We start from the raw sequence: 27904 nt of genomic DNA, 5'->3' as shown, positions 1-27904 counted from the left end.
CTCATTTTGTTATCCTCGCAGTTTTTATCATTTTTATGACCTACAATCTTTCTTTCATTATTAGATGGTTTTTCGTCATCTCAGAAATTTGGGTATCATGTCTGCTATCGCGGATCATCGCGATTGCTCGCCGCGCGATGGTATGTGAGCAGGACGGGTGCGCAGCTTATCTCCTCTCTCATCTAAAAAACAGTGCTGCGCACCCGCCCTGCAGACCTTCTTAAGCCTCCAGTGAGGCTTCTTTGTTTCATTGTCTTTTTTTTATATAATAATTCCATTTTTGTTCTTTTCTCTCTTGTACATTTTTTGGTTGATTTTTATGGGGTTTAAACCCCAGTATCTCAAGGTAATGAATGGTTGATTGCGTTGGGTGGTCGAGTGTCGTTTTCGTAACCGCGTGGCACAAGGCACGAGCTTAACCGCTACTTTATGGTGCATCGGCCGGGAATCTCAAGGACTTCATCTCTCAAGAGGCTTGCGCGAAAGCAGCGGTGCAGAAAGTGCTAGGGATAGAATGGAATGCAACAGGAGACTACCTCTCCATGTGCTGTACTTTACCATTCATAGGCCAAGTCACAAAAAGGATTGTAGCGCGACAAATAGCGGCCGTATACGACCCATTGGGGTGGCTGGTCCCACTGCTGACGCAGGCAAAGCATTTCCAACAAACCTTGTGGAAACACAAGTTCGAATGGGACAATATTCTTCCAGCATCCCTCCAGGAGCAGTGGCAGAAAATCACACAAAACATCAACGGGTTTGCCCGTACCTTTCCACGACGATTTTTCACACAACCTCAAGACAAGGACACTTGCATCGCAGTGTTCGCTGACGCCAGTGACATCGCCATGTCCACATGTGCGTACCTATTCGATGGAAAGCACTCCGCGCTGGTAATGGCTAAATGCAAATTGCCATCGATAAAAACGACCACTACAATGCCAAAGATGGAGATGAACGCATTAACAATGGCAGCTCGATTGACATGGTCAGTATACCAAGCCATGAAGGAGCCCTGGCCAAATATGTCCGCTTCTCCACCACAAATTGTCATCCTTTCGGATTCCCAAATTGCATTGAGCTGGCTAACAACGTCAGAGGAAAAGGCCAGTCCAGGTGTCCTTATTTCCAACCGAATAAAGGAAATACGCAAGATCACCGCGGCCCTAAACGACGAAGGTCTTACAGTACGTTTCGCATATGTAAACACAAAAGACAATCCTGCTGATGCGGGAACACGGGGGCTGAACCAGGAACAGTTACAGGACCATCCCTGGTGGACGGGGCCAGATTTTTTACGGACACCTATCAACCACTGGCCCACGATTTTTTATCCATATGACTGGCAGGGTACTCACGAAACGGAAGAATTGCAGCCTCCCACTGAAGCAGGTACAGTCTCGATCACAATGAACTCAGCATCAACGAGACTTCTGCAAGAATCCTGCAATGACCTGATCGACGCCAAACGTTTCAGCTCCTTCAAGAAAGCAAAGAGAGTGACAGCATGGGCGCTGTTGTTTATTAAAAAACTGATGCGCTCACTACCACAACAGTCAGTGGACAGGATATTCCAGAAAATACCAGAGCTACGGACCATACAGGACACAACAATACTTTTGGGGCAGCACATCAAAGCGGCACGGATTGCGCTACTCCGAAACCATCAATCTTCATTTCTATCACATTACCATAAAAAACTGCGGAATGACACTTTGCGTCTATATCAAGACAAGGACCTTCTATGGCGATCACAAGGACGCCTCCAGAACTCGACATTAGGAGCAGATGCGAAATCACCCATTTTCGTGGCTCCGAATACACCTCTGTCACAACTCCTCATCAAGGACGCTCATGGCGATTACCATCAAGGTGTGGAACATACAATCGCCACAATTAGACAAACGTACTGGATACCAAAAATACGGCAACAAGTACGAAAACTAGTGAGCAAATGCGTACAATGCAGACGACTAAATGCCCTTCCTTACCCATATCCAGACATGACTGATTTACCACAACAAAGGGTTATGCGCAGCCGTCCGTTCCAGCATATCGGGCTCGATTTCTTCGACTTACCCTCCACACACCTGGAAGCCGGTAAAACTCACGGCTATGGTTGCATTTTCACCTGCATGGTTACCCGTTTGATTCATCTGGAAATGGTAGACAGCATGAGCACGGAAGATTTCATCAACGCCTTACGAAGATTTGTGGCTAGAAGAGGTGTTCCTGACTCTATCACATGTGATAATGCCCCGTCTTTTCTGCTCGGAGCCAGCATTTTAGCAGGTTCACCTCAAGGGGAAACCCTCAGCTCAAGTATACATAACGCCACATCAAATCAAGAGATTCAGTGGAACCACATCACTCCCTACGCACCATGGCAGGGCGGTTTTTATGAGCGCCTCATCAAATCCGTCAAACACGCTTTATATAAGTCACTACGAGGCACAAATCACCGTTCCGGAGACCATTTACGAACGATCTTGACGGAAATTGAAGCTTGTCTCAACTCAAGGCCGCTCACTTACCAAGGTGATGGACAGGAAGACTTTTCTTCCATTCGACCAATCGACTTCCTCCAAAAGGATTTGACACTAACCCTACCAACCACACACCTCACAGATCCCATGACAAACGATCCCGACTACCATACCCCAGACGAGATTCGAGCCCTCCAAACTCGTCAAGAGGTCATTGCTTCCTTACAATCATCATGCGGTGCCACGGAACGATTTTGGACTATTTGGCAAAAACATTACCTGACCTGCCTACGGGAAACGCACAGAAGGACAATCTCAAGTAAACGACAGGGACGAGAGACTCCTACCATAGGGGACGTGGTTTTAGTAAGCGATCCAGTAATTCCACGTAATGAGTGGAAGCTAGCACGAATTACCGATACTCGAGCAGGACGGGATGGGGAAATTAGAGAAGTCGAGCTTCTCACGCCAGCGCGCAGAAAAATACGACGACCTCCAAACCTTCTCATCCCTCTGGAAATACAGCCTGCTACAACTCCGTCCCACACCACACCAGGAGATCACGCAGTATCAGACGGGACAGACGAACAAATACCCACTTCTCATCCTTACAACCTGCGTCCGCGACGCGCAGTACATTACGCTGATGAGCAAGTGGTTACGACAACTCAAACTGCAACAGTCAGACGTTTCCCACCAAAATGGTTCCTATTCTACATCATGATCATCACATTGTTCACAACTTCGTCTACTTTTGCCAACAGGGATATAAGCATGACGTGTAGCAACGAAGGTGTGCTCGTTCATACATCTCGGAACGATCCGTTTGAAATCTGCGCGGACCACCATTGTCAAATGATCACCCCAGTGACAAACCCCTTCCTTGTCAAATTTCCACCAGAGGTAACACTTCATGACTACCTAGTGTCACTTAAATGGAATACCGGAGATCAACTGGCAACCATGGAGACAATGTGCCATCGCCTCAATTTCTGTCAACAACTCGATTGTTGGATATGCTCAGCGGTCGTCTTCAACCCCGAGTGTTGGCCAATGGGTGCAATAGTCATCACAGCACTCCTCTTATACGTTATAGTAGCCATACTATATGTACTCCTGTATGTTCCCATGACTATGGGAAAACCGATCCGTATCATTCTCATCGTGCTGAGAAGGATCCTCCTAATTTTGGCATCTGCACTCATAAAGCTCTGCATGACACTATGCCGCAGGATGAGACGACGACGGCCACAATCGCACAGAGACCGTTTGCTAGCAGTTTTGGCAATAACTCTTGCCGTATCCACATATGCGATCCATGCGTGCCAACAAGTAAATGTACTTGAACATCGCTCCACTGTATGTAACAACTACGACGGACACGAAAGTTGCTCGATTTACCTGAACGAGCTTCTCAAAATCAACACTTTCCATCGTGAAGCCTGTCTACGACTCACTCGAAACGCAACCTTGATCGCAAACGTCAAACTTCGTTGGAAAGGCCTCTACCTACACTGTGAACAGGAGTCGAGGATCTTCACACGAGCAGTGGAGCTGCAAAGGATTGACAGCAAACGCTGCCCGCACATGGGCTCGTGTCAAGGTCAAAAATGCGCCGCGATCCACCATTCAAGTCTGATACCGGAACTTGAGGAAGGAAATAAATATCCAGGTCGCACAGGCTGCATGGAATCGTGCGGCGGCCCAGGATGCGACTGTTTCTTCTTAAGTTCCGGTTGTCTGTTCTACCGCGTATACGCGGTGCCGAAGAACAGCAAAGTCTACGAAATATTCCGCTGTACCCGATGGACTGAACAAGTAAAATTGGAGGTGACAATTGAGGACCTCAGCTCCTCTGAAGGAAAAAGGCGATATGTCCTCGCTATAACTCCGAACGTGCCCACGGAAGTACCGTCAATGACAGTTACGATGACGGCGGTAACTCTACCTCCTCTACCCAATCTCTCCAAAGAGTTTGTCACAGATGGACGAGATGTCGCGATCTGGAATAATCCTTTTACACCGGACCTTCTCTGTGCTTCTTGGCGCCACGCTAGAGACATGAACTGCACCCTCAAAGATGATTGCAGATGTCACGCCGCGGAAAACAGTGTCAGCTGTGCATGCCCTACAAAAGATATCCTGGCATATTTCAAGCAGCTCAACTTAGTTCTCCCAGTGAAAACAGCTTCCTGGGAGCTATCGCGACGACTCAATGAGACAGTCACAGCAAAAATTTCACAAATGGTATCAGCGGACTTTGTTGTTCAGTTCAAGACGGTCATCGAGACTGCGAATCTCCTTGTCACCAACAATGTGTGTAACATCGCCAACAGCGAACTGGAGGGATGCTACTACTGTGCGAAGGGAGCTACAGCCAAGGTCACCTGTAGATCATCAACTAACACGCTCGGAGAAGTCCTGTGTGGTCGCCATGCCTTTGTGGTACCATGCGCTCCCACTTCACCTGAGTCAAATCTCTATTTCCACTTGGATTCCGCACGCCAACTTCTCAATTGCTCGATCAGATGTGGAGAAACCGTGCATTACTTCGTTCTATCGGGTATTCTACGGTACACGAGCAATTTTCATGCTGCAATGACTGACTTTATTCAAGGGAACACTACCGCTTACCATGGTTTCCAGCTCCCAGACTTTCACCACATACTGAACGTCTTCATGGACTGGTACAAAGTACTGTTTGTCAGCATTCTGGCAGTGATTTTTGCCTTATTGGTGTCCTACTTGTGCCTACAATCTCTGGGAATACGCCTCATGACGCTCCTTTTGCGCGGCGCACTTACCCTGGTATGCTACCCGGTACGACTGCTGGCAACCACGCTAGAGAGATTTCGCACACCACGACCAAATCGGGACGCGCATGAAAAATGGCTCTGACCCTACACGCAATGAGAATACCCATCTGTACACGATTAAGAGACAACATTCGATTTTTTTCTCTCTCTCTTTTACACAATAACAAAGTATAAAACAAAAAAAAAAAAGGAAGGATACCATTTTCCACAGATAACGCGTAGGCTAGTGAATCGCCAATGTTGTGCCTATTTTTTCAGCAAGTTATGGAATTCAACTCGGCTCCTCCTTCGCCAAACCCTATCCATTCGGCATCCACTTCATGTCAGCTACGTAGCTTACAGCACGACTATGAAGAGCTGCTACACGCTCTGCCGCAACTCCCCACCCCCCAACAGCTCGTGGACCAGATTGCGCGAACCGTGGAAACGCTTCACAGGACGATGCGCTCCATCCTTCACCTGGATACTCAAATAGAGGCCCTCCGAGCGGATGATAGTTCGTGGCAGACCAGATACTGGAAACACAGCATGGCAGCCGCTTCCGTGGATAAGCTACGCCTCGAGTTGCTTCTGTCGCGAACGACACTCACGTTCCTTTTTTCCTTTCCTCCACTCCTCGTAGCTACACGCGTGATATCGCTGGAGCAATGGAACGCCAAACTAGCCGAACCGCGCACGGATACTGAAGGTGATACCTTAGCCATGGGACTCAAGGACTTAGAGAACACCATTTCAGAGCAGCTCGGATTCCTTCAACATTACTCCGGACTACTCCGAACGATTGGCGAGAGCATTGCGGAAGACCAGTTTCAAGATCAGCAGATCGAGGACGAGGACAACCGATTCTTCGAAAACCTGATAATACGCAAGCTCGACAACATCACGCACATACTACGAGGATCCCAACTGGAGCATAGCGCGACGCAGACCGAGTCTGCGGAGGACCATCGCGGCGCGGAGGCTGCGGAGACGCAGGATTCGGGCGCGCGGCGGCAGGAAAGCGAAGAGGGACGGGAACAACGCGCTATCGACGACAACGCAGAATTCATGGAAGAACTGCAAGAGGAAATCCGTCCCGACGACGTTTTTGTCGTTGTAGACGAGGTCGTGGGAGCCGAGGTTACCGAGGAGAACGCTTATCACGAGGAGGCGCTGGCACCAAAAGATACGAGCGAGACAAGACGTCTCAACGAGGAGATATTACGTGTTCTCACCGAAAAAAGGGACCTGGAGCGACGGATTCACGAGATGGCGAACGAGAAGACTTGCCCTCGCCGCAGATTTGAAACAGGGCAGATCAGGAACGAAAACGAAACGACGATGCCGTGCGTCTTTTGTGGACTAATCGGCGTGCATTACTCGGACGCTTGTGATGTCTACCCCGACACCCGCCGGAGATGGCGCATAATACGCGAAGCCGCACGTTGCAGGGTGAGTCTCAAAAAACGCTGCACGGGAGGACATAGGTGCGACAAAAGGACAACGAAGTGCCGGTACTGCGCCGATTACGGACATCACCCTTCGCTGTGCTTTCGGCCTCAGAGAAGCGAAGAAACCCGACAACAGCTAGAGGAGTTGAAGCGTCGGCTGCGGCAGAGCGTGCAGCGATTAAAACTCTTAAGAAGACAGTTACACCTTCTGCAAGATGTAGAATAATTGCTTCATTTAAGATTTGTTTTTGTTTTGATCGCCGATTGTGTATTTTATTCTGGCAGTGTCTTTTATTTGGGCCGCGGGGAGTATCGCGGATCATCGCGATTGCTCGCCGCGCGATGGTATGTGAGCAGGACGGGTGCGCAGCTTATCTCCTCTCTCATCTAAAAAACAGTGCTGCGCACCCGCCCTGCAGACCTTCTTAAGCCTCCAGTGAGGCTTCTTTGTTTCATTGTCTTTTTTTTATATAATAATTCCATTTTTGTTCTTTTCTCTCTTGTACATTTTTTGGTTGATTTTTATGGGGTTTAAACCCCAGTATCTCAAGGTAATGAATGGTTGATTGCGTTGGGTGGTCGAGTGTCGTTTTCGTAACCGCGTGGCACAAGGCACGAGCTTAACCGCTACTTTATCTGCATACTCAGTCGTTTAGAATTCTTCTCTCGTACACAGTGGTCTTTTGTGCAGTATTCTGTACTTTCCTAGATAAACTGGAGCGATTAATTTTTGATTTTTTTTTGCTACAGAGTGTTTATTGTCTACCGATGGCCTCACGCCCTGCGCTCTAAAATTCCTCTCTCAACATCGAACTCCCCTCTTCTTGCTTTTTCCTCTTCACTGTTAGCCTCTTCACTCCTCCCTCTCCATCTTTTTCTCACCTTTTGTCCTCCTCTCTTCCCTTCTCATCCTCCTCATTCCTCTATACCTCATTTCACCTCCTCAGCCATCTCCTCTTCTTTCTTCGCCTCCCCCTCTCACGATTTGCTTAAGACCCTCTTACTCCCAATACCTTTTGCCACCCCTGTTGAGTAAATCTCAATGGACACTTCAATCCGGTACAATTTTGCTCCGTTCCCTCCTTCAAATGCTGTTTCTTAGGCTTTGTTTCACCCCCTACCTCAATATTGTGAGTGGAAAGCGAGAGGGATAGTCGGCGGACCGATTCAGTTCGCGTCGGTCGGACAAAAGGACAAATAAGAGCTTCACATTATAATATGAGAGACAGTAGCACTTGTATTTACCCGAACCACAACATACGATTTGGAAAAGGGCAGCGAGAATATTTCCCATGCTCAGAAAAGAACAAATTGTCGTTAAATATAAAGTTGTCCCATTAAATTTCTTTCCTGTCGTTAAAATCTTTAATGAGTATGATACAATATTGATTCGCAGAAATGGGCTCATTAAATATGTCCCTGTTAGGGGTATCGGCAAGCAATGTGTTCTCTGAGAACATGTATTCAAGCTCAGTCCAGTGGAGATAATGTAGATAACAAATCTATTATACTGCAACTAATAGCATTTTAGCATAAAATTTATGTGACATTTACTCTGATAAGATCTAGGCTTAGAATTCCGTCTTTGTCTTGCACGTCCTTTGTAATTTTTAATCTAAGATAAATTTGTAAATCAATATTATTTAGTAGACCAAACTACTGGAGTGTTCAAAGAATGCAGTTTAACCACGAACGTTCGAGTCCCTGTTTCTTTGCAGGTTCAAGCGGGCGGTTAGAAATCGATCCACCCAAAAACGTCTGTTTCCTCTCCTTCCATTCCTTCTGATATAGTCGCCCATGTAACAAGTAAGAGTTCGGTAAAACAAGTTAATTTTGAAAAATGATTCAAATTAATCAGATAATTAACTGGTTAAAAGGAATAAAATGTAGTGGACAACAAGTAATATAAATAGATATGAATAAAGACAAATTTACGGCGTTTACGCACGATATTGAGGTAACTTTAGCGATGAACTCTGATTCTGACTGGGTATTCCTGCAAGTTTTTTTTAAGGTAAGAATAAATATTTACAACTTAAAGCTGAAGGAACGTAGAAGGGAAATGACTGTGCATTTCATAGGGAACGTTGTAAAATACTACTTACTTCGTTTTAAGAAGAACAACAATTTTTGAAAATAGCTGAAAAGAAAGTTGAAAATGTAAACAAATTTCCCAAGCCCACGTTTTCTTATCTAACTTCTGAGAGAAAGGAAAAAAATGTGAGAGAAAGTAAACCAACACTTAACTTTGAAGAATCTCTTCCTACTACAAACTTGAAACTGAACAATTTCTACAGGATAAATGCTCAGTTACTGGATTTTGTTGGAGGTCACACAAATTTTGAAGCGCAGACGAAATTCCGAAGTTTTGCACCTTTCCTCGTTGCGCGACTACGATGTTGCGATAAAAAAACCCGCTTCCATTTCTCAATTTCCTTTCTAGAGCATAACGGGGAACACTTAGCCGCAAATTTTCGTCCCGTGTTTGTCCTGGTTCTCTCTAGAGCTGGCTAGAAAGATTGAAAATTAAATCGGAAAATTTACACTTTTTTTCTCATCAAGGTTCCAAAAAAAGTAGAGATGTTAGAAACACCAAACTTTGCAGGAATATTGACATAACCAGCCTCTACAACTCTGCAAAAAATGTGCTATATGAAATTTCCTGTGGATGTCGTTATTCAGCAACTCGTTTGCATTAATTTTCCCACTATTTCCTCTCCGATTGTAGATGCCTTTTTTCTCGTAGTGATAATGTCAAAATTTGATTTTTTTTTAAATTGATAATATAGAAGTCATCAGAAATTAGTTAGAAATATGCCTATCTATACAATGAATGCAAGAACCTCACTCTTGTCAAGGATTCGTCTATGATCGCTTTAATTTAAAAAAAAATACAGAGCTATACTGCAGCACTGCAATCACTAAGACCTTACATACTCCTCTCAACAAGGTAGACACTAGCTTTCTTAACGAATAGTCGGATCTTCAATATATTGAATTGGCCGTGCCATTATTACCTATTTCATATTAGATAGTTGGGGTTGAACCAGTTTTGAGTCTTATCTCGATTGTTTTCTCAAATACAACAGCATTTTATTTCAAAGGCAAGTATCGAGCATGACCCTTACGACCACCTCCCCCCTTGTTCTGTGAAAATCCCATTGATTAGTTCTGACGATAGAAAAGATGCATGTGATAATTTAAAGTAAGGTCATTTTCCACGGAAACTTGAACCCTTTCTCGTCTTATCTTCTCTAACGTTCGATACATTTAATGCTCATTGATGCTGGGAGGTTTTTAGCATAAAGAAAAAAACTACTTTTTTCACCTTTTAGGGAGCGTGCACATCAATTCATGCAATGGTTGATAGCGCAACAATCTTTTGCGGTCTCACATACTCGATCTTATCCGGTTTTCTGCTACCATTCTATATGATTTTAACATATGTAAGTTTTTCTTCAATTTTCATTCCATTCAGAATATGATAGCGCCTTGAGGAGCTTATGAAAGAGCTTTGTACCGGAGTACCAGCAGAACAAATTTGAAGATTTTTGACTTATGGCCCTTTAGTTTAAGAGAAAAAAAAGATAGAATTTCATGTCTTCCAACGGTACATTCCAAATCCGCAAACAAACGTAGGACAGCATATCGATGCTGTTCAAGCAAAAAAGTACCAGAACAGGAAAACGTTCTCAAGAAAATTTTTAAGTGATAAACGACAAGGAAGCACGAAGTAAAGAAATGTGAATGAGTCATGTTAATATAATGCTCTCCCTCTTATTCACGCGTTCCCGCCAAAACTACTCACAACCTGCACGCAAAGATCGTGTCGGGAACCCTCCGCGATCCCGTTACGCCGTTTTTTTTTTCTGTTTCAAATACAACTGCAGCTACTATTTGGGCACATACTCCGTTTCGACATTTTAGAGACCGACAGCAGCGTTCTTTTGGGAAAAAGATTTAAAGATCTATAAGATTAAGGAGGTCTGAAAACTCGGAATTGAAAGCAATAAAGTGCACAGCGTCAAGTCAGTGCCTTTATCTTATCCTCCCGGACAAGTCTGAACAAACCTGGTACCAGTTCTTCACAGTTCACAGACCCGCGAGGGATGGAGGGCTTAGTTGGCACCATAGCGATTTCGAACCATCGATCGATCGTGCACTCACAGGCGAATCTCTTCACGACTGCGCTACACTCGTTCAAAACGAGTTATTATACATGGTTAATGTGATGTGTGTCCTAACACGTAGGAATTAGATTTGAACTGAAAAAAACAACATCAAAGTCAACCAGTCAATATCAGAAAAACAATTTCAATAAATGTTAAATAATAATAACGTTCATTGTTTGCTTCAACTAATCCAACTCAGTTACTACACTCAGGTTATGGTAACGAACACTAGAATCACGAAGATGGTTTCAAATAGAATTGTTATCCAGCTGAATATTGCCGATTGTATCCAATTAGTATTACACTTCATCAGCGGTTGTTTAGTTCTGTTTCCGAAGATCATCGAAAAAGATCGTGTATTTGTTCGTGTGAGTTTTCTCTTGGATTTTGTTTTTTGAATTTTAAGGTTTAGTGCATAGCAGTGAAGTTTGGCTCAAGCTGGTGGATAGACGATAATCCCAAGAAAAGTGCTACTAGCCCATGTCCATTTTCAGATTATCGGTGCTACTATCAACGCATCTTGGCTTGTCACCTTCCCAATTTTATGTCTACTAGCATTTGCTCGAATACTTATTATCTTTAAGTATGTGTCGCCATTACAGATGCATTTTGGGTTAAAGGTAAGGGTATTTACTCCAAAGTTAAACATCAAAAATTTCCTTATAAAGAAGAAGCTTTTGCCTGCCCGCCCTAACTCCAACAGAATTGGTCACATAGTACGTAGGACTAAAAGTACCACAGATTTGCTAGAATTATTAGTTTACTCTTAAATTTCGACAGATGATTTGAGTGTGCACTACAAGAATTTTAAAAGTTTGACTTAGTTTATTAAGTTGTGAAAATAAAGTAACGAAAGTGTTTACGTTGAGAGCAACGAGATAAAAGTCAGAGAAACAGAGGGATTGTGAGTGCAAAGAAGAAAATTTTCGCTACTTTTTTGAGTACGGGACTTTTTTTTCGATACGGGCAGACCTGCTCCACCCTCTATCTGTGTGAATTTGACGGATATTTTTAAACGAGCTCAAGCAAATCAATCAAAACTACATACTTTTACTACTTAAAACATTAAAAAAACAAAAACAAAAAAAACGTAAAAAATAAATTAAAACAAAAACATGAAACATACGAAAACACTGTCAAGTTGTGTTAACAGTTCAGATTGCTAATACTGTTGCAATGCTCATGGGTGGTTGTGTGCTAGTTCTGGGTATTGCTGGATTACATTTCACATTTACGGATCTTCGTTGGGAATATGATATTCACGCACCGTTTGTCAATGTTGTGCGAAACATGGAACTCTACGCATTCACGCCATGTATACTGCTTTCATATTTCGCTTACGCGGGAGTAACTCTTCACATTCGTGCGGTATGTTCACAATTCAGCATTTTTTGTCGAAACTCTTATAGCCGGACTAAAACGACCTGGCACGTGGTGAAGTTGCGCTCAAACTGACGCGGTGGGACCCTTGCTCAGCTGTGCCCCACTACGAGTCAGGTCCATGAAGATTAAATATCAAAGTTTAGTCCATAGAGTAAACGAGAATCTGTTTTGTGGAACTACGCCCACAAATTTTCAGGTGCGTGGAATGGCTCAAAATTCAGTACTACCTCGATACGAAACCCATATATTTCTCCATTATTTTGTTGTATGTACATTTATGATTGCACTTGTTCTTACTTGGAACATCTCTGGTATGTTTTTCAGAAGATATTTCCAAAGTTTGTGATACTGATCGTGATAGAGATCTTAGAGGGACGTATCGTGAAATTTTCATTGTCTGGATCTTTCATGGACAATATGAAGGTCGGGATGTAGATTACGAGCGTGAACGTGGCCACACTCAATTTCCCCTCAACGTAGTAAAAATTGGCGTGGGAAACAGCATTAGTTCCTACGCGGCACGTTGGAACGGTCCACTGCTGTACACGTCTCGCGTGCTCAAGTAAGCGGACGAAAATCAATGAGTACGAGGTATGGCGTCCCTCAACAGCCTTTTCCAGTAAAGCCAATGAAAAGGCTGCTGAGGGAGTCGGAGCGTGTGTGAGACGCGACGCGTCCTAACAAACCTCGTAGGAAATAAAGGCGTTTCCAACGCCATTTTTTTTAGGACGATTAGGGCAAGTTGTGCATGGTCACTCTCATAATCGTAATCTACGCTCATACCGAACTCTATGCTCTCCAGACAGATAACCGAACAACCCGAAAAATTCTTGATACGCTGCCCTCCCTTCATACAACAAATGGATAGACAAACTTTACTGTTTTCAGCTATTTTTGAAGTCTCTTCAAGATTACAAGACTTTGTTACAAATTGTTGTTGGATTATTTGTTGCTACATCAACGCGATTGCTGTGATGACATTCAACAGGTATCTGTCGTAGTGCTCTAGTGTTTAACAATAAAAAAATGTCTCTTTCTCATGAAATGCCGCACTTGCTTTTGAAAAAAAAACAGTTCTTAATATATAGATGTGTTAACAGAGTGAAAAAAAAAACTAAAGTGTGATGCTCTTTTCAAAACCTATCCTTAAAAAAAAGGAGGATAATGGATAAAGTGTCTGGTGTTAATCAATCCACTTGGGATGCGCCACCACTTCCACTCCAATTCAGAATCGTTTGAGGTTTACGAACGTGTAACTGGCCTATGCAATGACCTGCGTAGGCCAGCCAATGTGTTAAGTCAATGCTTTTATCCTCCCATACAAGTCCGGTACCAATTTATCGACCTCGCAGAGATTAGAGCTTGGTTGGCATTAGGGCGGTCTTGAACCACTGATCGATCGTAGACTCGCAGCCGAACCTCTTACCGATGGCACTGCACCCATCCTATGCTTCATTACACGACAAATTACGCTGATAAAAAGGTGGAAATGGTGGCATTTCCGCCAAGAAATGAAGCCAGGAATCCACTCGAAGAAAAATAATTTTTTAAAATGATCGGAACGTATTTGTATGGTATCACTGTGACCTTGCTTACCCGCTGGGGAGCACACTTCCTCTTCAGACCTGCGACTGCTAGCTTTTGTTGAATTAATTAGTAGTAGTATTAGTAGTATTAGTAGTATTAATTAGTAGTATTTTTAATTAACTACTTAACAATGAAAAATAATGAATAAAATAATCCTTAGTAATAATGATAAATGATAAATAATGATAATTGTAAATGTTTTATTGATTTTTCATTTGATGAATTGTCTCGATGTACCTTGCCTGCCCCATGACATTATTTCAGAAAAGAAAAAAATGAAGACGACGATTAATAAATGGATAATTGTGATGCTTCAGGACAACTAGGAAAACTGTATGGTCATTCCTTACCGGTCGAAACGTCTCATGGTTCGCAGGCGTAGGATCTACCATGGTTTCACGCCCACGTAATAATCCAATGACATGAAACCTTCCTATTTCTTATTCGAGAGCAGAAATGGGAATAAAAGGATGTTGCCAAGGAATATTTTCATGCTTCAGTTTGGCAGAGCTTAGCACCTTCAAGTTTTTCTCTCCTGGAACAATGCCCTAAGTTAAATAAGTTGATGTCCCTGAACTACGATGTTAATTTCAATTTCATTCGCTCAGTATGCTATTTCCTTGCTCTTTTTCTTATTCGAAGTCAAATTTTGTTATTTTTTTTATTATTCCGTGTTTTTTCATTACTTCGTTGTTCTATTTCTATTTTCGCAAACATTTCTAGCACTTCTTGTTTCTCGGAGAACACCTGAACGGGTTTATTGTCGCGTTTCATTTCTTCTCGTTTTCTGTTCTATTTTGAGTACTTTTTCCAGAAATTGTGCTATCCAACACTCTTGTTTTAGATTGCTCGACGATTAGTACCTCAATTGATAGTAATTATAGAGCACTCACGGTGTCAATTTCAATTCATAACGGAAGTAAAAATTAAACTTATTTGTGCTAGAAGTAACCGTTAGCATGGGACTACATCGCTAGTGGCAAATTGAACGGATTCAGCACTGATCAGAAATTTGTTCAGAATTATTATGTATTTATTTTGCTATTTTATTTTATTATTGAATTTTATTGCTTTATCCTATTATTCATTAGTATTTCATTATTTATTTATGTTTTGCTTGAATATGTTTGAGAAAATTATTTTTGTAATGTTTCTTTCCTCATGTTGCTTTGGAACAAAAACAACTACATTCAATGTCAAAGTTCGTACAAGCAAGATAAAACAGTGGAATAGACTGGAAATTTCCAGAAACGAACACCAGGATGTACTCATCATAGGGACTATTAATAAGAAAGAGTGGTCGTCCTTCTTCAGACATCATTGCCTCCTAGAGAGTTAATCGACTGTACTGGAAACTAAGCCTAACCGAAAGCAGAAGCGGAATGCGCTGATGGAAGAACAATAAGATGATAAGGTAATTTCGAAGGAAATTATTGGACATGGTTGAGTCTCTACTGGTGCAAAGTGAAGGAAACAAAGGCTGAAGAGGTGGTCCACTTCCAACTCTTGTTTTCCTCATTCAATATCGAATTTTAAAAAACTGCACACTATTTCAAAGTGTTAGCGATGTTTTCGTTCATGTCACTGATATTTAATTCCTATTTTTCTCAAGAAATCCCTGGTCGAAGAATCAAAGTCAAAAGAATCGTATAATCAATAAGATTTTTATGTAGCAACATTCCATACAAATGCCAAAAGTAGTTCTGTCGGCTTAGGTCAAATAACTTGGGGTAGTTTTTATTTCACGAAAACAAAAACAAAACCTAAAAACTACAGTAATAATTAAAGAAAAGAACACTTGAAATTACCGAACTACAAAAGGGAGATGAGCTTGATTGAGCTCACACTCATCACTCTCTACACCCTTATCCTTATTCTTTCGGGAAGCGATCACAACACCGTTAGTTCCGTGATACGTTGCTTCTGGGCAAATGCTAACATGAATAGAAACGATATTTGTTCCTGATAGCTCGACTGACACACTCTATAGATACACTAAAAAGAAAAGAATACGCTGTCTATTGTGAAGCATCACGAAGAGAAAAACCTTCCAGAAGTGAGTGTTTCTTCACACAAGCACAGAAATAATCAAACTATCCATTAATAAGCTGAATTTTGTCGGATTACTTAGCAATTTTCCGATGAGGGAAAAAATATTATATATTTGTATATTATTAACATTATATATTTGCTGTATTTGTATATGTGATATTTTTGCGTACCCATACACATATTAGTAAAGTTTTAATAAAATTTCAAAAGTTTTAGTAAAGTTTTTGATTTTTTTCTGCTCGTAAGATTCTCTGACTAACACAAAGTGTGTTCCATTTTTTATCTTTCTTTTTTGGTGCACCATTGGTGTATATAAATAGAGAAATATTCTTTCGAGATTCTAGAAGTTTGTAGCACAGAAAAATATCAAGGTTATCCAATTCGTGTCTGATATTTCATGTAATTCAACAAACTTTAAAAAAAAACACTTCTCCTCCTATCTAAAGGTGTGCTCAGATATTAAACGAATAAATTCATTCAAAACGATAGACATCTTAACATCTTTTCATATTTCATTTATTTAGTAAATAAGAGTTTTCTATTTGAAAATGAGGATTAGGACTCAGCTTCCTGTTAGTCTTCATGTGATCACACTGTGTGATTTTCTGGAACTTTCCTCTTACCCCTCGAAATCGTAGTTCACACATTAACGGCAGCGAGCTTCTTAATTATCGTGAGTGATTTGACACCTCAGTGTTATTTTTGTTCTCTCGTATACGACCATGGGTGTGTCTTGTATTATTTTCAATAAAATTAAGCTATGGAATTGTTTACTAGCTCACTAAACCCTGAGAGACGACGTCTTGCAAAGACAAATCTCGAATTCCTCGCTCTGATCCGCCCACACTCTCAAAAGCAGAACACAATTATTGTCATGCGTCTTGAATTACAGCGTTCCTGAGAGTGTTTTTTATTTGTTTACAACTTCATGACACCTTCACACTACTATAAACAAATAAATGTTTATTGCTAGGCATATGGGTGGTTGGTACTCAAAACCTAGCATCCTACCTCTAGTTGTATGTATTGGATTTAAACTGTCCTTGAAAAGTCGAATTTTTTAAAATTTACTTTGTTGTTTACTTCTTTTCTCTTATACAGTATACCAAGGTTCGTATCCTCCCACGTTGTTAGCTATAACGTTTTTGTAGTCACTCACGAACAATCCTAAGACAGCGAAACCTTTTGACTACAAATTTTTCGTACAACAGCGAAACCTTTTGACTACAAATTTTTCGTACAATGTCGTGCATTGTCGTTCATTTCGTTTGATAAAAAGTTGTGATTTCGGTGAATTGGAACCGTTTTCTCATCGCATCTTCGAAATTTTCCTTATTTTTTAATGCCTTTGCTGTTTGAAGAAAAGCAAGACAAGTTGTCGTTGTGAATTATTTACATTTTTATTGTTGTCAAAACCAAAATTTCTCTTCGAGTCCATCCTTTTAAACTTGGACAACCTTGAAATAAAACTTTTTCTAACTCTATCTGGAAATGCATGACGGACAACAACATCATGGATTATAGTAGAATTTATGAGCAAGATCTCATAATTAAATCGCTTTGTTAAGAACCACATTTGTCGAAGAAAATAGAGGGAAACCTAGAACTTTTCAAAATAACTTTTCATCTCTATTTATAACTCGGTGAATTTTTGGAAATTCTCAGTATCTCTTTCGCTCAAACATCAATCGAGCAGAGAAAAGATCTTCAAATCATTAGGGCTCGGTGCCTTGCTTTCTCACATACAATCTGACTTTTCTTCCCGGATCTACATTCCCTGAGAGAGAGAGAAGTTTTATTGATGTTACTATAGATAGAACATTACTTATGAATCTCCATGCTCTTTTGGGGAAACATAGTGATTTATTAGAATAGGCACGGCTCTAGAGAGAAAATTGAAGGTCTCATCGTTCTATTTTTATGCGGCAAGAAATTTGCATATTTTCTGAGCTGGGCGGGTGTAAAGTAGCGGTTAGAGGTTCCGCTTCCTGCACGATCGATCGGAGATTCGAATCTGCTCTGGTGCTCACCAACTCGTTCATCCCTCCGGGGTCGGTAAATTGGTACCAGACTTGTCTGGGAGATTAAAAGGACTGAATTGACACATCGGCTAGCCCCGCAAGTCATTGTCTGGGCCAGTTACCCGTTCATAAACCTCAAACGATTCTGAATTGAAGTGAACGTGGGGGCGCATCCCAAGCGGATTGATTGAAGCCAGACACTTTATCCTTTATCCTCTGAGCTACCTACCAGCCAATGTAACCACGGATTGAAAAAACTTGTTAAAAAAAGTGTAATTGCTGTTTACGCTGGATTCACCCTCATTTGACTTTCGTCACTAGAAGGACAGGGAAAATAAAAATTGACATCCGTGTAGTCTTTAGCTAAGTACAACTTTTTTATTTATTTGCTTATTTATTGTTTTATTCATCACATAGGTTTGTCTAAAGCTGTAAAGTTTGAACAAACGATTTCAATAGGAAACTGAAAAAAAAAGAAATAAGGAACTCATGGCAAAGTAGAGCGAAGTGGCAGCGAACAATAATAATACAAGAATTAATAAGAAATACAATAATTTACCAAAAATTTTCGTATCTGTCAAGCTAAAGAAGGCAAAAATCCGTAGAAACAATAAGATTCTTCAATTTTCGATGTTCAAAAGCAGCTATATGTATATGCAAAAAACAATTGTAGTGATACGTGGACTAACGAAAAGTTCCACACCTATGTATGTGTTTGGATTTCGTCACGCACTGTTGAAAGGAAAGAAGAATCCTCGCCAAAACTGTCAACCCGCTTAAAACTTCCCCAAAATATCGTTGCTTCGTACTCCCTTAGGAAATAATTGAAGTCCTGAGATAGTATTTATGATTTTGATAGAAAAATCTCGAAAAATATGTTATAGTTGAGCTGCATTCTGTGTCTCAAACGTCAAACTACCAAATATACTTACTTCATTAAAAGAAATTTTATTCACAAATTTTTTTTTAAATTTGAGATATTACATTGTAACACGAGTTCAAGTATATAATTTTTCTTGAAAATTACCGTGTTCATATAAGTTTATACCGATATTTTCCCGCGCTAAACACTTATAGAAATCCGGAAAAAAATGTTTTTGGTTGCTTTAAAACATTGCATCGACAATAAGAACGGAAGTGTTTTTCTTCGGCGGAAAACTGCTGAGTAATTTATCAAGTTTCGATTTATGAATGGATAAATTAGTGAATTGTGTATTTACGAAAACACTCGTTGACTTTCATGGATGTTTCTATTTCTCTTGTTTCACAATCGTCACCGAACCTTTTATCTTCCTTTTTTGGAAAGAATGTATTATTCCAGTTAATATTATTATTCTTATTATTATTATTCTTCTTATTATTATTATTATTAATGTTATTACTGTTATTGTTATTGTTATTATTGTTATTATTATTATTATTATTATTATTATTATTATTATTATTATTTCAATACTAGCGTATTACAAAACTGACGATGTCGGGGTCTCTCTGCCCGATAAAACGAGGATAGGTTGTTGAAATTGAGCTTAATCACTTCCAGTTCCCCTTGGATTTCCCCTTTTATCCGGAAGAAAGCGTGTGAATCTGTCACCTCACAACTCTATCGTCCAAAGTTCGCAATCCCCGCTTCTCGAACTCAAATAAGCATAAAATCATAATCGTGGACGCTTTGCGGGTTGTCCTCATTCCATCTCTCGTAAAAAGTTCAATCGTTGGGGTATATAACCACAAATGACTGGTTAACGGGGTTGGGTTTTTTGGAATCACACCACCATTACTATCTATTCGTGAAGATGGATCCAAACATTGTCAATTTCGTGACACTCTCCTTTCAAAAACCTTCCCAGTCAGCTGATTTTACGCAGAAAATTTGTGCGGAATACTTTTGCAGAGACTCCTTTACACTTTTTTGACCAAGAAAATCGTTTTTTTTTTCAAATAATAACTTTTTTGAGGCATTTTTTTCCGAAAAATTCTGTATTCGATATGATGATTATACAGCAGTGTTACATAGATGTCCATGATTGCCAAGAGTAGTTCGACAGGCTCAAGTCGGATAATCTGGATTTATTCTAACTTCAAGAAGAAAACAATAACAATTCTCATTGTTTTAAATTTATTGAAAACTCGCAGTAAAGGTATCATCACATCACAGATTTTCCCAATGGTTCCCTATTAGTTTGTTCTGAGATTCGTTTTTTTTCACTAACTATGAGATCCTTGTATATTCCTCAAAATGCTAAGATCTTTTTCAAAGATACAACTCTCCAAATAGGATTTTTTCTCCAATAAACGAAAAAACTCAGGAGTTCAGTTTTAAAAAAACGAGACGTAGCAACGTGATGTGGTAGTACTTCTTTTTTGTAGTTCTCAGTAATAGAAACCTTCTGAATTAGTGGTTTAATTACCCAGGTTTGAGGCCTTCGATAAGGACGAAGTTGCCGAAACGTCAGGCTTTGAACAAAGTTTCACCCAAACATCGTTGGCAAGAAAAAAGAATCAGGTGGTCCCAAGGACATAAATCAGGACACAGGGAGGAACGAAACTGAGTGAAGTTGAAGTTGCAGACTGAGACCGCTCCACTGCACGGGTGGCCTTATTTAGAACAGTAGCGAATACGTCCAAAGTGCAACGAAGTGAATGTCTATGAAAATTTGTACTCTTCTAATTAACCACCTACTATGTACACAGAAAAACGTGATTCTGTAATGCGTTGAATTATCGTACGAAAAAAAAGCAAAGCTTTACGCGCAACATCTTAAAAGCATCACTCCACGAATCTGAGGTGATACGGATTTCAGGTGGAGTATTAGTATACGGGATAGTAGATTATGGAGTGGGAGGCGATTCCGTCCATTTCTTCCTAATTGGCGTAAAAAGCGGCCCGGAAGATAGGGCTTCAGGCGTTTTGGCGCACTATTTTCTACAGGGAGTTCGACTGGAGCGTGCCAGCCTTGTGCGGTGCAGCATTTTCCGGGCCGTTTTTGACGTCATTCAGAAAGAAATGGACGGAATCACTCCCCTCTCCATAGTCTCCCATCACGTATACGAATACTCCACCTGAAATCTGCACCACCTCTGATTCGTGGGGTGATGCCTTTAAAATCAAAGGTACCAATTTGTGGTGATGAACCATCTGAATTCTATGAAAATATTGAATCAACATCGTGACGACGTTTGAAAATTCCAGGAAAACTTTTGTAGCAAATCATTTGACCGTGAAGTTAATGTTAACTACAATATATATCGTATAAGCTACAACACATCGGTTGAGAATAGGTTTCAATCACGTGAAAATCTCAAAGGCGAAAGAGCATTTTCTTTTGATTTCGCGTTTCGTCGCGCAAACTTTCGCCGTCTAAAGACAAAAATACTATTGGAATCAATGCGATTACGTGAATAGTGTGCTGCTTGACTACCTTAACAGAAAAATAAATTCTTGCATGACTTTCTTCATGTAATCATAATGTAATACGTCAATAATACTGCATCAGCTACTAAAATGTAACCAATAGGTGGTGTTTTCATGCTGAATCTCCTTAGCTGTTGTCTTAAATACTTAATAGACTTTACGAATTTATTTATTAAACAGGTCCAGGTGCAGTTTATTACTGTCTTGTCGTTATTTTTTGCACTTTTTGTTGTTGTCTTGTTGACTCCATCGCACTGCATATTTTATATTTTATATATTTCATTTCATATTTATATATTATATTTTATTATATATTATATTATTAATTATTATTATTTATTTATATTATATTATTTATCTGTATTATTTTTATATATATATTTTATTTTATATTTCTATATTTTTCTACTTTCTGGGCGGTTTAGGGCAGTTGGTGAGATTTTTCGATGCGGATGCAGCATGACCCATCAGAGGTTCGATTCCGCCTCAGTGCCAACCGAGCCATCCATCTCTCCAGGGTCAATATGTGGGCATCAGACTTCTCTGGGAGGATAAAAACACCGACGTGATCATCGGCTGGCCCCCACAAGTATTGCATGTAGGCCAACACGCGTTCCAAAACCTCTATGATTACACGAATTGCAGTAAAACTCGTCGGTGCATCCCAAGCGGATTAACCAACGCCAGACCAACTATCGTTTATGCTTTAACTTCCTCTCGGATAGATTTGTGCAGGATAATTACTCTCACTAGTTATTTCACATTTTGTAGTCCTCAGAACAAATTAAGTTCAGTCTAGTGCCAAGCAATTATTGAACTTAATTCATTCTGATTATTTCACATTCGCCGAGTACTACTATAATATTTGACACTATAAGAAGGTATTTTTAAAAGAATTATAGCGTTAATTAAAAGTTTGGGTAAGTAATCGGTTCATTTCTATGCTTTCTTCGTCTCTTAGAAATATGCTGGTTGCTGCACTTTTAGTGAAGATGAGTCGTCCAACTATCTAAGTAAGTAATCGGCTCCTAGTTCTAGGAAGGAATCAGCAAGTAAACCTTGAGCAAAACCCGGAGTTAAATAGCGCAGTGGTTAAGAGGTTCGCCTGCGACTACAACTCCCGACAGTTCAACATCGGTAACCAAGCCAATCGTCTCTCAGAGGTCATACAGTTGGTACCAGACTAGTCTGAAAGCATGAAAGCATTAACTACCATCCGTATGTCGTTCTATAGGCCGGACATGTGCTTACTAACCTCAAACGATTCCGAGATGTCGAACTGATTGAGAAGTAGAGCTAGAAACTCTTTAATTTGTCCTTTTTTTAATGTAATACCGTAATCCTAGCCTCTAAGTGTTAGTTGCATCACAAGTTGTTCTGCCAGAAGATGTAAGGAAAAAAGTGAAAGGTCGATAAAAAATCGAACCTTTTTCTCCGGATTCCGAGATCTAGAATCCGAGATTCTGGTCCTTTTCGGGGATAGCGCTTTTTTAATAAAGAGCTTAGTAGAGTAGGTTTATGAAAAGAGTTGTAAAAGGATAAAGTTGCTGGTGTATCAATTCGCTTGGAATGCTCCGAGGTGTTCCTTCAATTCAGGCTCGTTTTATCGAGCCAATGTTTTTTATCTCCCCAAGATGTCGTTACCGACCCTAAAGGGACTTGGCTGGCACTATACCGGTTTTGAACTGATCATCAATCGTACACACAACCGGACCTCTTACCTCCTACGCTATACCGTCCTCAACAAAATGAGGAATAGAATTTTGATGTTCGAGGTTTTTTTTAATGACATACTCCACAGTCAGACTTTATAAATTCATTTCGAAGACTGCTTAGTTGATTATATGTGTGCGCAGCAGTTTAAAAAAAAAACTCTATAATTCGTATCTTGAAGGAGTGTAGTTAGGAAAACTTCGCTCCACTTCTCAATTTGTTCACTAGCATTTCTTATAAATCATGAGACATTTTTTTTCTTATGTCTCACTACACTTTTAAGTTATAATGTAAAGGAAAGGGTCTATACCTGAATAATGTAAGCATAAAGATTATTGTCTTCCAGTCGCGTTCTAAGACAATCAGACTAGTTTATTTATTTACTTAACACATTTAGGATACAACAAAACAAAGAGCAGTAGTCTGCAAGACAAATTTCACATTTTCATTTTCATTTTTTCGCATTTTATTACGTGATCCCGTTACTCAAATTTTTCGATTGCATAATTTTACTCTATGTTGTCCCAAAAGGTCATTCTCCCTTTGAAAAATGCTGAAAAAAATTATCTCTTACGTCCCTTTTTTTAAGGGACAACAGATCTATGAGATTGGCTGCTCATCCCAATCCGGAAGTTAGGTATCACCCCAGAACCGTGAATGAACGGTTTTCAAAACCTCTAGCAAGACGTACAGCATCCTCGTTTTACCTTGAATCATTTTTCACCTCCTCTGAAGGGACCTCTGAGGAGACCAAACCAAGAGTAAGACAAATGACCTGGGACTTTTAGTGCTATACATGTCTTTTCTTTTTTTTTTCTTATTTCTACTTAATCTTTCTACCATACCTTCTGATTGATCAAACAATTCTATAGCCGACTCCAAATGCCAAAAATGTATTCACTTTTTTCAAACTATCAGTTCGAATTACTATGAAATAGATTGTGTCGAAAAAAATTACTAGAAACTGAAAGCAACACAAATTTCTCTCTTGAATTTTGTTTTGAATTTCAGTCTCATCCACCATCCGTAAAAACATTAATGCTTCTCTAGGTGTAAATTAAGAAAGAGAGGTGAAAAAAAATTGAGTTTTCTTAGTAAAGCTGCCTTCTCTGAACTAAATTTTCATTTGTGTTGACGTGCTGTATTTTTTCTTTGTTTAATACTGAGGTATACGTAGTTCTCCAACCATAAAATATAAGATTCGATTTCGATAGACGCGAGGTTTTTTTTTCGAACCGTTGAAGCATGTTTCAAGCACTGCTGAATTCAGTTAATAGCATGAATAACACGGTGACGAATGTTGAATCAACGTATCTATTTTCTCCAAATCCTGACAAAGAAGAACTAATTATCGGTGTCATATATTCTGCTATCGCCGTTGGCAGTATGCCACTCTATGTCGTGATTCTTTATGTGAGTTCTCCTTGATAAATTTAAGAAAAACAAAAAAAACTCTGGGTTTTTAGTAAGATTAAGGTGTATTTAGTCGATTCTGTCTAGTCAAATGCGATTATTTATTTTCAACTAAATTATCAGACCGTTTTTATAATTTATTCCTTAAAAATTGCACAGAGCGATGTAGTATAAGTGTACACTCACTCATTTTGAGGTAATGACCACGGATAAAGATATTACATCGAATCCACAATACCGACTCATGAATCAGATCAATTTCGTCGATTTCGGTCAAGCCATTATGCATACGTTATCGGGAATCTATGTGATTTTCCCGCAGATACAAGTAAAGTGTGAAGTTTTAGTTCGAGTAAGTAGTGGAATTAACCGATGTTAGGTTTTTTTTCCTCATTAAAGGCATCACCCCACGAATCTGAGGTAGTGCAGATTTCAGGTGGAGTATTCTTATAAAGGATAGTAGATTATGGGGGGGGGGGAGTGTGATTCCGTCCATTTCTTCCTAATCGCCGTAAAAAACGGTCTGGAAAATGCGGTGCCGCACAAGACTGGCGCGCTCCAGTCGAACTCCCTGTGGAAAATAGTGCGCCAGAACGCCCGAAGCCGTATGTTCCGGGCCGTATTACACGGCAATTAGGAAGAAATGGACGGAATTACCTCCTCTCCATAATCTGCTATCCATTATAAGAATGCTTCACCTAAAATCCGTACCACCTCAGATTCATGGAGTGATGTTTTTAAAACATAATGAAAATCATGTTTTTGTTTAATCATGTTTATTTTTCAGATCACTGGTTGTACAGCTAATTCGTTATGGTTGGCTATGTTTCCCATTATGTCTGTGCTATCAATAAGTCGAATTTTAATTACACGAGAAATTATGCCTGCACACGTTACACCAAATGCATTAAAGGTACGTTAGATACGGTAGTTTACCGTAGAATATACATATTTTCTCGTTCGAATACAGGTTTTTCTTTTAGATTTTGATGTTGATCGGTTGGCTGTATACAATAGGTGTATGGTTATGGGGTTGTATAACACAGAATTTTTATTTGAGCGGTGTTGGCTGGACCTACGATTTTACAAAGCTTGGAGCAACAACCTTATCTGCTTTAGAATGGTATTTATGCTTCCCATCTCTTGGTCTCACATATATAGCATATCTCATTATTGTGCTTCACGTACACGCGGTAATTCCTTTAATATGTGTTATTTTTCGATATCAATCAATCTACCAATCAGTGACTAATCTAATAATATTTCCAAGTTTTCAGTAATTCCTTCAGCAGCAATGTTACTTCCAAATGTCGGAAAAAATAGTAACTATTTTTAGCTTCCAGCCTACTTTTAGATTTGTAGTAGCAGCCCATAAACACTGTATTTGCCGCTTGCAATTTTAAAATAGTTAAATTCGCGAAACTCTCCCTATAAATTATTACGTTGAGAGAAAGTGCACAAAGCAGTTACAATACTTTTCAGTGCAACCTTTATTTTTATTCTAATTGCTACTGTCGTGCCTGGCACGACTTTCTCAGCCAGCCGGCACCCTTTCTCACGTGGTAACATTGCCATCGGGAATGTATAATGGTAGAGTTCCCCCGCCAGCCGCATTATATAAGGGCTAACTGGCTCCGAACACTCGGAGTCCAGTTTCTTTTTCCCTTCCTTTGTGGTGTTCGTTCTCTTCGATCGCCTTTACCCATCTTTAACCATCTTCAACCGCTAACCACGGTCCGCTGCCCTTGGCCTCGAACCGCATCCATCTCATAGCCCAGAACCGCAACCACTTTTCCATCTGACAGGCTCGCATTGATCCACCTTTAATGTCGTGTATATTGTTATTACCATGTGTTGCTGTCATTAGGCAAAACCGCATATGAAAACCACTTCTACCACACCGCATACTATAAGGTTTTGGGTTGGATAATGGGCATCTCCGAAGCTCCTGAAGGGGGGATCAGGGCAATGGGATGGGACTTTATGAGCGAGCCAGCAGACGTAGGAGAGGCTAGGGCAGCGCGAGCTCTTCAGGGCAGTAGGCCTCTGGTCCAATGCACCGATGTCTGGTGCTCCTCCTTGGAACGTCCCCAGGGTACGACAATTACTACTGAAGCGTGACAAACATATAAATTGCATTTTGCTAAATCTATTAGTTCCAAAGTCGGCCAGGTGCCAGGTACAGGATCATGTTTATTTGGATCTGGTCCAGGATTAATAAAAGATGATAGTTTCCTACGCGTATGTCTGGGCTAGAGCTTTACTGCTTCGAATTTCATGTGCACTTATTCAGAGATGAGTTCTAACTGTAGCTTGTAACTACCATGCAGGACCAAAAGATTAGATTATATTCGTAGATAAGTTGGTAGTTCTAGAGGGCGCATTGCAATTTTACTAAATGTTACACGCGTAGGTTTTCAACTGTTTTTTTTTCAATAAGAAGTATCTTTTATGTTCTTCGTTGTTTTCAAGGAGTGTCACACAACTTTCGCATTGTGCCACCAATTTGTTCAGTTACAGTACTGTAACCACTGAATTCCTCGACGTGATGGCAAAACTTCTTCGCTTTATACCTATCTTCAGCTGTTCTTGTTGCACAAATAGAAAAGATTCGAAATAATTTTGAAATTCTGTCTATTTCTATTGTATCGATTTTTTTAAATAGATGAATATGCGCAATTCAGACTAGAAAAACATCAAGCAGTATGACAAGAAAACACGAGATTAAGATATTCTTACAGTCCACATTCCTTTGTGTTTATATAATGACATTGATAATAATGTGGCACAATGCAGGTATGATTCAATCGGAAATTTCTCGGATCACCCCCGTTTTTACTCGTTTTCATTTAGAATCATGGTTCGTTATGACGAATGTCACTATAGCTATACTAAATGGAGCATGGATATGTTTTCCGTATCTAAATCCTATGCTGCTTGTTGCGTTAAACAAGTATGTTCAGTGGTTAGATTGGTTCTGATTTTTGCAATTTTGGTGCTTACTTACTGATAACGCGTAAGTGATTTATAAACGCATTAACAGTTAATCTTCAATAATTTGCTGCAGATACTAGGATAGGTATTTTAACATCTTGCGAAAATCTTGGTCATTGGTAAAAGAGGCGATGTTTAGGCTGAAGTTACAGTTTATGAATTGTACCAACAGATTAACAGTTAATTTCGTGGTTCTTTTTTTTGTTACAAGTCGTCACAAGAGTTTTTTTTCTGAATAGTGTAATTATGAGCAAAATTTTAGGCTGCTAACTAATATTAACTCCTTAACCTAGACTATCATCTTCGAAAAAAAATGTTTCAGGACCATACGAAAGAAGGTGTTGCAAGTGTTGAGAGGTAGAACCGAATCAACAACCAAGATCAGTGTGACTACGACCAATAAACAGTTTTCGCGGAGATAA

The 27904-nt window shown here is 40.1% G+C and overlaps 2 protein-coding genes across 4 annotated transcripts; both read left to right on the top strand.

The window, feature by feature from the left end:
• Positions 1-97: 97 nt before the first annotated feature.
• On the top strand, positions 98-27904 carry RB195_003891 (uncharacterized protein; the record flags this gene model as incomplete). Of its 3 annotated transcripts, none has more annotated exons than XM_064201754.1 (9): positions 98-140; positions 472-5294; positions 5561-6733; positions 10068-10178; positions 11117-11272; positions 11399-11524; positions 12063-12272; positions 12484-12552; positions 12612-12722. In XM_064201754.1, 9 exons carry the CDS (start codon positions 98-100, stop codon positions 12720-12722), a joined length of 6822 nt encoding a protein of 2273 aa, XP_064057634.1. The 3 variants fall into 3 exon arrangements, with proteins under 3 accessions (XP_064057634.1, XP_064057635.1, XP_064057633.1); XM_064201752.1 differs by lacking the exons at positions 98-140; positions 472-5294; positions 5561-6733; positions 10068-10178; positions 12612-12722 and adding exons at positions 24346-24488; positions 24685-24840; positions 25276-25401; positions 25472-25611; positions 27805-27904 and having other exon boundaries at positions 11120-11272; positions 12484-12598; XM_064201753.1 differs by lacking the exons at positions 98-140; positions 472-5294; positions 10068-10178; ... (3 more) ...; positions 12484-12552; positions 12612-12722 and having other exon boundaries at positions 5567-6958.
• On the top strand, positions 543-5384 carry RB195_003892 (uncharacterized protein; the record flags this gene model as incomplete). Its single annotated transcript, XM_064201755.1, has 1 exon — positions 543-5384. One exon carries the CDS (start codon positions 543-545, stop codon positions 5382-5384), a length of 4842 nt encoding a protein of 1613 aa, XP_064057636.1.

This window comes from Necator americanus, chromosome IV, assembly GCF_031761385.1.
Source record: "Necator americanus strain Aroian chromosome IV, whole genome shotgun sequence".
Taxonomy (NCBI): domain Eukaryota; kingdom Metazoa; phylum Nematoda; class Chromadorea; order Rhabditida; family Ancylostomatidae; genus Necator; species Necator americanus.
This window is presented reverse-complemented; position numbering and strand designations above follow the sequence as displayed.